Source organism: Triticum dicoccoides, chromosome 5A (assembly GCF_002162155.2).
Source record: "Triticum dicoccoides isolate Atlit2015 ecotype Zavitan chromosome 5A, WEW_v2.0, whole genome shotgun sequence".
In the NCBI taxonomy this organism is placed as follows: Eukaryota; Viridiplantae; Streptophyta; class Magnoliopsida; order Poales; family Poaceae; genus Triticum; species Triticum dicoccoides.
The window spans coordinates 145,622,583-145,633,097 of NC_041388.1; the positions used below are offsets into that span (position 1 = coordinate 145,622,583).

The window sequence follows — 10,515 nt, forward strand, 5'->3', positions numbered from 1 at the left end:
GACATGGCGGGCATAGAAGGTACCAAGACGGAAGATGACACGGCGGGCAAAGAAGATACCAAGACGGAAGATGACATGGCGGGCATAGAAGGTACGAAGACGGAAGATGACATGGCGGGCATAGAAGGTACCAAGACGGAAGATGACACGGCGGGCATAGAAGGTACCAAGACGGAAGATGAGACGGTGGGCATAGAAGGTACCAAGACGGAGAATCCGAGCAACGAATAAATCAGTGCATGAACGGAGAGTAGAAATGGCGTCACTTCTTTGGTGGCCCCGCAGTAGAAACTTAAAGAGCAGTGGTAGATCGGTTCCTCTACAAGGGAGGCCCATGCTCTGTGTGATCATCTGGTCGTGTAGCGTGGTCTTTCTCGAACGCTGCTGCAACGAGTGGGCTCCAGCACTCGGGAATTGTTGCAACCTCTTTAACTACCTTATTAATGTAAGAGTGTCCGCATGAAAATTTCACCGTTTTTGCTTGAGCTGGGTTGTTTTGCTGACATGGGAACATGAGTGTTGGCATGGAAGAAACTTCTGTAGAGATGTTTTTCTTAACCGTCAGCTTGCATATGTTCATGCATTATTCTTTTTAGAAACATCTTCATGCATTATGAAACTGATATGACTATATGAACGGGGAGGTACATCACTGAACTGTGTTTTTTTTTTCTGTTGGGTGGTCGGTGGATACGCTGAGTACAAATATGTGCACAAACCGCCGGAATCCTATGATGCAGGTGTTTTTTTTTGCGAGCCCTGTTGAATTTGTGCGAATGGATTCGCTGTAGGAATGCTTAGACCATACGACACCACGTTTGTTGTCCTGGTTATTGTGGTATTACTGAGGCCGCGCTGCCTGTACATTTATATACTTAGAGCATCTTCAATAGAAGATGGAAATTTAAAGATGTAAAACAGGAGAGGTGAAAATTTACATATTCAAAAAGTGTTTTTTACATCTTCAAAAAAGAGGCGACTTCAACGAATGATGTAAATTGATGATGTAAAAGTGTAACTCCAATAGATGATGTAAATGAAGATGTAAAAACTAGAATTGAGACGGCTGAGCGACGGCGGTCATAATGCGGCGTTTGAACCGGGCCGCGGCCGTGGGACAAAAGCTGTGCGGTGGGGCGGCAATGGCTGATGAGCGGCAGCGACAACGAAAACGGCGGCAGAAACGAACCAGGCGCCGGCAGTGGAGCGGCACAAAATGCGGTCGATTCGCAGCATGCGGGCGGTGCGGTGATGGATGGGTGGATGCTTGGCGGTTGGGTGGTGGCTGCGACGACGGCAGAAACAGCGGCGGGGACGAACCGGACGGCGGCGGTGGAGAAAACGCTCAAAAACAGCACTGGCTGTCCCTGTCCTATCAGATAACCACGGTTCTTACAAGGTGTCAGATAGACAGCCACGGTTTTTACAAGGTGGAGAACCTGCACACGCACGACTTTGAAAAAACCTGCACACACACACACATGGGACACGCACAACTGACCGACGGAACTCTCCCCTCAAAAAAAAAGACCGACGGAACTCAAAGGCAACCCGTCGGGGCAGCGAAGCGGGCCAGGTCCAGCGGCACAGCAAAACTGCGCGCCCCGTCCATCCCAGCCATCCACTGCTAGCATCAGTCTATCACCTCTGCTCCTCCGTTTCGTTTCCAGATAAGGCTATATATCCCCAGCGACCCCTCCGCCTCCTCCTCAGCCTCCCTCCCTCTCCTCACGACGGCCACCGCGGGAGCTCGCCGTCGCCCCGACGAGGTAACGCCGTGTTCCCGCCCGTGCCGCCCCTGTCCCGCGTAGCTAGCTCGTCGGCGACCCTAATGCGGCCAGCGCCGTCGTCCATGCCTCTCGTCTCCCTCCCGCCCTTGCTCTACCCTCTTAAGCATCTCCTTTGCCATCGCTTGCGCGGGACGTGTTTGTGGGTATGCCTGCGCCGACTGCCGACGGTCGTCTTGTTTCGGAGCACTACAGCCCGTTCTCCCACCCTGTAAAGCGATAAGTTGTAGGGTGGTACTCGCTGTGTACGTAGGCACTGGAATGCTGGACAGGAAGCATATTCAGAATCCAGTGCAATAGTTGCTCCCCCAAAATTTTGCTGGGTCAGAGACTGCCTATGCATGCATGTTTGCACTTCTCAAGTGATGCTCTTTCACAGCATCTCTATCATGTATTGCTCTTTGTTCGTCAGATTATTTTGCTCTTCTTGCGTGGTGCTGAAACGAGTCTCTGTCCTCGTGCAGGGTTCTCAAGGAATCAAGATTCTGATACAGCTCCCCTGAATTCAGCATGACGCCGGTGGTTCATTGCTCTGTTGGCACCATCAGCCTGTTCCACATAGGCAGTTTCAGGCCCAGCCGAGAAATCCAGATAAGAAGGTTCCGTTGTTCAGAGAGGTATTCAAGAGTCACATCGCCCTCGCGCCATGGGCTGCTGCAGCCACAGACACCATTCCACTTGATCAGCATGTACAAAAGGAGCTGGTCCTCTGCTAACAACAGGCTAAGGACCTTGTCAGCAGCAGCTGTTGGGACCGATGTCACGGTGGAGGGTTCGTCATCTCCGGCAGGAGAAACTTCCGATGCCGCACCTGCCGCTGCTGAAACTACTGGGCAGGCTGTGGCTAGCAAGAGCCCGGCTTCCTCCCCTCCCAAGTTAGGTCGCAACCCACGTAAGAGCGAGATGCCGCCGTTGAAGGATGGTGATCTAGTTCCTGGTGCATCCTTTACCGGGAAAGTCAGGTCTATCAAGCCATTTGGAGTCTTTGTCGACATTGGAGCATTCACCGAAGGCCTTGTTCATATCTCCAGAGTAAGTGACGGTTTTGTCGAAGATATATCTACCCTCTTCACTGTTGGGCAAGAGGTGTCAGTGAAATTAGTGGAAGTAAATAAAGAAACAAGGCGCATCTCCTTGACAATGCGGACAGGTGGAGATTATGTCAAGGAAGCACCTACGGCTCCAAGCGGTGGGAGGAGCCCAACTGCAGCTGCGCCTAGAAGCTCACCAAGGCAAACAAAGGATTTCAAGAAGATAGACGAGGCAAAGTATACACGAGGACAATCTCTGACTGGCACTGTGAAAAATTCGACAAGAACAGGGTCATTTGTGACACTGCCTGATGGAGAAGAAGGATTCCTCCCAAGGGAAGAGGAAGCAGCGGCACTGTTTACCCTTATCGGGCATTCCGCACTGGAGGTTGGTCAAGAGGTAACGGTGAAAGTGTTGAATGTAGCACGAGGCCAGGTCACATTGACGATGAAGGGGGGAGAAGATGATGACGACGAGTTGTCGTCGTTAAACACCAACCTGAAGCAGGGATGGTCCAGAGGGACCAACGCTTTCGAGTTAGCTTTCCGTAGGAGCAAGGAAATCTCTGCATTCTTGGACCAGAGGGAAAAGGTTACGGCTCCAGAAGTGAAAACAGAAGTTGAGACTGAGACTTCAGTTTCAACTTCTGGGGTTGAAAGCACCGTTGACGACAAGCTCGTTGAGCCTCCTACTGAAATTGAAAGCAAAGAGGATAGTTCTTTAACAGAAGCTGTCACTGGCGTCGTTGAGCCTCCTACAGTTTCTGTTACTGAAGTTGAAAGCAAAGAGGAGGACAGCGCTTCAACAGAAGCTGTCACTGGCGCCGTTGAGCCTCCTACAGTTTCTGCTACTGAAGTTGAAAGCAAAGAGGAGGACAGCCCTTCAACAGAAGCTGTCACTGGCGCCGTTGAGGAAATCACTCCTCTTGATAAGGTTGAGGAGCCAGAAGAATCAGTGCCGGAGGTTCCTGCAACTGCAAGTAGCGAGCCTGCTGTGGTAACTGAGGAAGTAGCAGCCTCGGATGAGAAAACCACAGAGGTTTCTGCTGCTGGAGCTGCAGAAGCAAGCACAACCACAGGTCAGCAGTAATTTTGTCGACAAGATCTTATCTGCAAAAGGCCCTGACATGTAGTAATTTGATCAGTCACATCCTGTCTGCGAAAGGCTCTTCAAGCAACTCTACCTAATTAGGAAGAGTATTAGGATAGATTGCATGTAAACTGTTCAAGCAACTCCTTTTGCCAGTTCTTTTTACATTTCTTCTTGTGGTATTGTTCCTTACTTTGGTAAATGACGCAAGAATCAATGCACTTAATTTTGTTTCCTCGCTGGCTCAAAGGTTTGAGTTGGTCGGATAAGCCTCAACATGTACAATCCAGATATCACCTCATCCGCCACTGTACAGTTTTGAACTATGGAGGATAAGCCTCAACATGATACTTTGGTTTGGCTTCAGTTTTTGGAACATCGCATTAGGATGCTTTCTTCCTCTTCATTTGCATAGCTTCGGTCTGATTTTTGTTTTGTTTCATGTGGCAACTACACATTTTCCTACAAATTTGTTGACAGCACTGAAAGTTTTAAGTTTTTTGTTTAATATATGGCATAAAGAGATTTCTCTATGACGTGTAACTGTGTCCCGTAAATGCATTTAGAAAGTGATTGCCTGATGCAAATTTTGATTTTCAAATATCAATCAGAACTTATTATAAAATGCGACACCAGTTGATGGTCCTAAAGCTTTTATGGATGCAGTGTAAGTTAACAGGTGCACTAATTCTTCTAATTAACACCTCCATTATTTGCAATTTCATTTTAAAAAACATACCTGTCCCTGCATTTTCTGCAGCACAGTTCACTGCATATTGTACTTTATTGATGAACTGTTGTTAGGGCAGCAGAAGAAAGATTTTGATGTTCTTTTCTGCATCTGTGCAGCAACTATTTCTCCTGCTCTTGTCAAGCAGTTGCGTGACGCAACTGGAGCAGGCATGATGGACTGCAAAAAGGCTCTTGCTGAATCGAGTGGTGACATTGATAAAGCTCAAGAATTCCTCCGGAAGAAAGGGCTGGCTGCTGCTGACAAGAGGGCTGGAAGAGCCACTGCAGAGGGAAGAATTGGTTCTTACATACATGACAGCAGAATCGGTATCCTTATTGAATTGAACTGTGAGACTGACTTTGTATCACGAGGTGATGTCTTTAAGGAGTTGGTCGATGATCTTGCCATGCAAGCTGCTGCTTGCCCTCAAGTAAATTACATTTCCATTGACGATGTCCCTGAGGAGGTTGTGAAGAAGGAGACAGAGTTGGAGATGCAGAGGGAGGACTTGCTGTCGAAGCCTGAGCAGATCCGCGCTAAGATTGTCGAGGGCCGAGTAAAGAAGAGGCTTGGAGAATTTGCATTGCTTGAACAACCATTCATCAAGAATGACAAGGTCACAACGGGTGAATGGGTGAAGCAAACTATTGCTACAATTGGAGAGAACATGAAGGTGAGGAGGTTTGTTCGGTACAACCTGGGAGAAGGGTTGGAGAAAAAAAGCCAGGATTTTGCTGCTGAAGTTGCAGCCCAGACAGCCGCGAAGCCACCACCAGCTGCTCCTCTGAAGGATGACAAGCCTGAGGAATCGGTTGAAGCTGCAGAGAAGTAATCTTCCTCTCAGAATCTCATGTTGCTCATATGTGCTGTTTATGTTTCTTGGGGTGTGCATAATATGTGCACCAGAATGTTTTTACTGTCTTGGCATTTCTAACTTCTAATTGCATAGATCATTTCCCCTAAAGTCAACACTCAATATAACTTGACATACCTATGTTTCCAGGAAACCAGCTGTGGCAATTTCAGCTGCATTGGTAAAGCAACTCCGAGATGAAACTGGCGCTGGTATGATGGACTGCAAGAAAGCGCTGGCTGAGACTGGGGGTGACCTTCAGGGGGCTCAGGAGTTCCTCAGGAAAAAGGGCCTCTCGTCTGCAGACAAGAAGTCTTCTCGCCTGACCGCTGAAGGCCTGATTGGCTCGTACATCCACGACAACCGTATAGGGTGCATGATTGAAATCAACTCTGAGACCGACTTTGTGGCTCGCAATGAGAAATTCAAGGAGCTGGTGAATGACCTCGCAATGCAAGTGGTGGCATGCCCACAGGTTGAATATGTCTCAATGGAGGACATACCAGAGAGTGTTGTCAGCAAGGAGAAGGAGATTGAGATGCAGAGGGAGGACCTGCAGTCGAAACCCGAAAACATCAGGGAGAAGATCGTGGAAGGGCGGATATCAAAGAGGCTCGGAGTGATGGCCCTCCTGGAGCAGCCCTTCATCAAGGATGACAGCAAGACGGTGAAGGATCTCGTTAAGGAGACGATCGCCGGCCTGGGGGAGAACATCAAGGTACGGAGGTTTGTCAGGTATACCCTCGGCGAGAACTGATAAATGAGACAGTGACCTCCGCTACAATCCATGGCATCAGGAGCCGGGCACATTTTGATTCATCGTGGTGCATAGCTGCTGCTAGTTTGTACTGAGTTCCATGTATAATTTTGTATCACTTGTTACCATTGTTCCTGGTTACAAACAACACACTTTTTTGCACACCTTCAATGTAGATGACAGGAGAGATCAATATATTGTCCATGAAAGGATTACGGCAAATTAAATTGGTTTCTGGTTCCATGTTTTACTTCAGAGTTTTTGCTTTAGCCAGAAGAATTGATTTTACACTTTTTATCCCTGGTGGTACTATATGAAAACATAGGTCGAAATGTCTTTCACTTATTAGTACAAGACAGATGAACATACTGCAATTGCAGATTACATGTGAAAAATAGTACAAGGGCTTATGATGTGTGCCCAGTTGCTCAAAAACTATGACAATTGGTACTCATGATTAATGTTACAGTGTGGTCTACACAGGCTCAACAGTATCCCTAAGATTTACAGGCTACAAACAAGATGTTTCACTACATGTTCATGTGAGTTACAGGAGCTTCCACATCCAGCGCAATTCAAACAGCCCGCATGCTCTCCCGCTCGACGTTAAAATCCAAACCATCAATCCAATCTACCAGCTCGGGGGGAAGATTGCCCACCAAGAGACACGGAAGCTAGAGATGATGCCCAGACTCTCATGTTTATGGCTCCAACCATGAGCCTCCATTTGCTCCACATCTTCCTTACATCCACGGCATGGGGCACACATTCGAGCAGCTGGGTCAATTTGGCAAGGACTCCAAAGTTGGCATGCCGGAAGTATTGGGCCCACAAGCCTTTGATGCAGGCGAAGAACTTTGGGAAGAAGAACAAGAATATCCTCAGGCAAATAAAGAGGATGCTGAATGCTAGGTAGGGCTCGCTCTTCACTGATTCGCTGACTGAACCACTCCAAAGCTTCGCATACTGTGTGCTTCTTTCGGTTGTGTTCCCCTTCCGTGGACCAAGATATGCAACTGGTTCTTGTCCTGCATCGAACAGAGTCTCTGTTAAGACAGAACAAGAGTACCACCACATACTTCCTATTTTTCTATGAATTTAGTAACATTATCGAAGTGTGACGAGCTAATGCTAGTGCAGTATCTAATCTAACAATCATACTGGTTAGGTTATAGTAAAATAATGGCAATTACATCTGTGCATATTTAACATACATATAATTGTATTGCCATTTCTCCTCCAGAGAATTACTGTTGCCATCTTATCCATAGAACTACTATTCCCGTCTTTCCAGTTGTGCCAATAGAGCACAGGCTGTTTGGACAGTAAGATGATTAATATTTCATACTAAAACAGTGGCGTACCACTGTACCCATAATTTGCTAATCACATAAGGATATCAGGTGGGTTACAACTCAGTAAATGCACAATGAGCATTGAGAAACCTACCAGTAACAGCAGAGTAGAAGTTGACCAGTGAGTTGAGATCTTTGGCAACAAGAGGCCAAAATGCATATGACTCATGTGCTATTAGTATAGAAGGAAGGCTGCGGACACCATATCTTGATAAAACTCTGCAAATCATAAGGAGGTATTAGTTAAGGCCGTCGGTCATATTAATGGGCAAGGATGACAGGAACACCACTACGCATAACGGTCTTACGTTGGCATCACGTTGGACTGTTCTACAGCCAAGTGCTTAATATGTGGATACATTGAGCTAAGATCGTCGAAGATTGGTCTCATTCTATGAGAGAAAGGGCACCATGATGCATAGAAGAGGACAGCAGTGTACTCCTTTCCACCCAACTCTCTGATAAGTTCCTCCCCATTAACCTGCAAAGTTTTTCAAGGTGAGGTTAATATTAAGCACGGCACGGACCAAAGGACTCACACTTCATAAGAGGATGATTTTCAGTCTATTTGCTAATTATCCACACTACAGCAAATTGACTAGAGAGCAGAGACTATAGGGAACTGCTATGGCATAACCATCATATTACCGCCGTTTCATTGGCAGGCAATCCATTGAGGCATTTAAACCTCTTAGAAAAGTGAATCCAAATGCAGGCATCCCAAACGCTCAATGGTAACTTATACGTTCTGATTCACTACTACATGAAATTTTATTTTACTTGCAGAATGAACTGACAAGAACTGGTGTCATAAGCACAATAAGTTGCGGAAATGAGGACACTGATCCGCTCAATGACACCGAAACAACACACGGAATCTAGCTGAATTGCCCCTAAATTGGCATCTTGAAAAGCTTGAACCGATGAAAGATGCCAACGCATTCCAAATAAATTTATTTTCGAGCGCAATATTTGTGGAAAACAAAAGATGATTTGATGCAGGATAAGAGCCAGACTAGCCACCCAACTGAACCTTCATACTCCTGCGTTGACTAATACCCAATCAGCTTGCACAAAAATAAATAAAACAAGAACGGTTTATTTCGCCCCGAATGAAATTGAAGGGAAATCGCCTAACCAAATCAAAACTATAGAACAGAATCCCATCATGATAAACGTCAACTTTTCCCCCCAAGAATTGCAAAGTGAATTCGCTCAATTTACTTCTGAAACCTGTAAAAAAACAAAACTAACTTGGTGGCACCTAAATAGCATTAAGATTTAGGAACCGGACATTAAATTGTGTGACATACGAATCGAGGGGCGAACCCGAATTAACGAGAGAAAGAGATCGATGAAGAACCGTACGAACGAATCTCCGGATTCATCCACACAATAAATGCACAGGCACACCCAAAAAAAAGCAAACAATTTGTAGCCAACCAATCCAGCTCGGAGCTATGGTTGAGATACGCACCTCCTCGGCCGGGTGCCCCTCCGTCGCGGTGCGGCAGGTTCGCCGGAGCCCCTGGAGGAACGGCGGCGGCCTCTCCTCCGGCCTTCGGCACCGACCAGAGTGTGCCGCCGCGAGCGGGTACGCGTGCACCTGGGACGGCACGGGGAGCTGGAGGAGCACAAGGAGGAGGAGAGGGGCGGCGAGGAGGCGGCCGGCCATGGCGAGAGGGGGGAGGAGAGGAGTGGGAGGAGGACGCGTCGTGAGATTTCTTGGTTGTTTTTGGAGGTCAGCTTTGTCACCAGAAAGAAAATGTAAATGTAACAAATTTGGAGGGTGTTTCCGGACAAGAGCAGATTCTCGGAGGGCAGGAATGGAAAACCTGGTAGTAGTATTCTATACTACTATTAAACAATCAAACAAGAACTTCTTTAAGCACACCCCACAAAGCGTACACAGATCCAATACAACCGCACGATTAGGCCAAGTAAAATCAATCTAACGGTTAGCCTTAACCTAACCCATTTTCTGTGTGCACTTAGTAATTTACATTGACTGATCGTACTCCACCGTGGAGGAAAATATGAAACTCCACACCTAAGCAATTAGGAAACTAATAATCACAGGTGCATCCTATTCTAGGAAACTAAATCAGAGTGCATCCATCCTATTAGGAAACTAATCTCACACAAATCCATCCTATTAAAAAACTTATCTCGGACGCATCCATCCTATTAGGAAGCTAATCGCGAGCCGCCTGCCGCCATCATGCACGCTAGCCACGATGTGGGAAGCGCGAGGAGCTTCATCTTTCTCCGGGAACACACGTGCTGTCGCCACCATCATCTTCTGCCTGGAGGCCAGGTGCTCTTCTGCCGCTACTGCGATGACTCCATCCACGTCCAGGGCATGCTCTACGGCAACCATCGGCAAACTTGAGGACATACTATTTAAGGCCTTATTTGCACCGCCTCTCTTTTTTTGTCTGCGCGCCTCTTTCCTCCAATAATATTAATGAATAACTTTTTTCGGATCAGGTATTACACTGTTACAAATGTACCTATTTTATTTTTCTTCATAACTCATCAGTATATGTACGTACAGATCGTCTTACAGCATTGTAAGTTAGTATGGTTGCCAAAGCATAAACACATACAAAACCGGCTGAATACTTTCTATCATGATAATTATTGGATTTCTTTTAGCCCTTTTACATTTCAATTAGTTCTTGTAAATCATCTTTATTTTATATAGAAGTCGTTGTAGTCACATATCATCTTCTATTTCCTATTATCCATAGTAGATAACTATATAATTTTGGCAATCCACACAACCAAAAAATATATGTAATTTGATTCAAATTAGTACAAGTATATATTTTGCTATGCAGATTAGTAGAATAAAATAAGATTCGAGAATTAAGCATCTTGAACAATATAGCTGCACCGTAAGGCAG

The 10,515-nt window shown here is 46.3% G+C and overlaps 3 protein-coding genes across 14 annotated transcripts in view; 2 read left to right on the forward strand and 1 right to left on the reverse strand.

Moving 5' to 3' along the window:
- Positions 1 to 601, forward strand: part of LOC119300497 (variant surface antigen B-like) — a 4,628-nt gene extending 4,027 nt beyond the window's left edge. For 6 of the 12 annotated variants that reach the window (XM_037577441.1, XM_037577448.1, XM_037577447.1 and 3 more), the window contains one exon: positions 20 to 601. In XM_037577441.1, coding sequence (XP_037433338.1) covers positions 20 to 231 — 212 coding nt within the window. In that variant the 3' untranslated portion in view covers positions 232 to 601. The other 6 variants (XM_037577449.1, XM_037577440.1, XM_037577444.1 and 3 more) reach the window with 2 other exon arrangements.
- A 1,012-nt stretch (positions 602 to 1,613) lies between these two features.
- On the forward strand, positions 1,614 to 6,478 carry LOC119300502 (polyprotein of EF-Ts, chloroplastic-like). Its single transcript, XM_037577452.1, has 4 exons — positions 1,614 to 1,769; positions 2,252 to 3,897; positions 4,758 to 5,469; positions 5,645 to 6,478. The coding sequence occupies exons 2-4, from the start codon at positions 2,298 to 2,300 to the stop codon at positions 6,249 to 6,251; spliced, it is 2,919 nt and encodes a 972-aa protein (XP_037433349.1). The 5' UTR covers positions 1,614 to 1,769; positions 2,252 to 2,297; the 3' UTR covers positions 6,252 to 6,478.
- Positions 6,479 to 6,617: 139 nt separating this feature from the next.
- On the reverse strand, positions 6,618 to 9,353 carry LOC119300503 (5'-adenylylsulfate reductase-like 6). The gene is made up of 4 exons (XM_037577453.1): positions 9,084 to 9,353; positions 7,915 to 8,087; positions 7,701 to 7,825; positions 6,618 to 7,279 (listed from the first exon to the last, which is right to left on the reverse strand). Exons 1-4 carry the CDS (start codon positions 9,279 to 9,281, stop codon positions 6,873 to 6,875), a joined length of 903 nt encoding a protein of 300 aa, XP_037433350.1. The 5' UTR covers positions 9,282 to 9,353; the 3' UTR covers positions 6,618 to 6,872.
- Between the last annotated feature and the right edge of the window lie 1,162 nt (positions 9,354 to 10,515).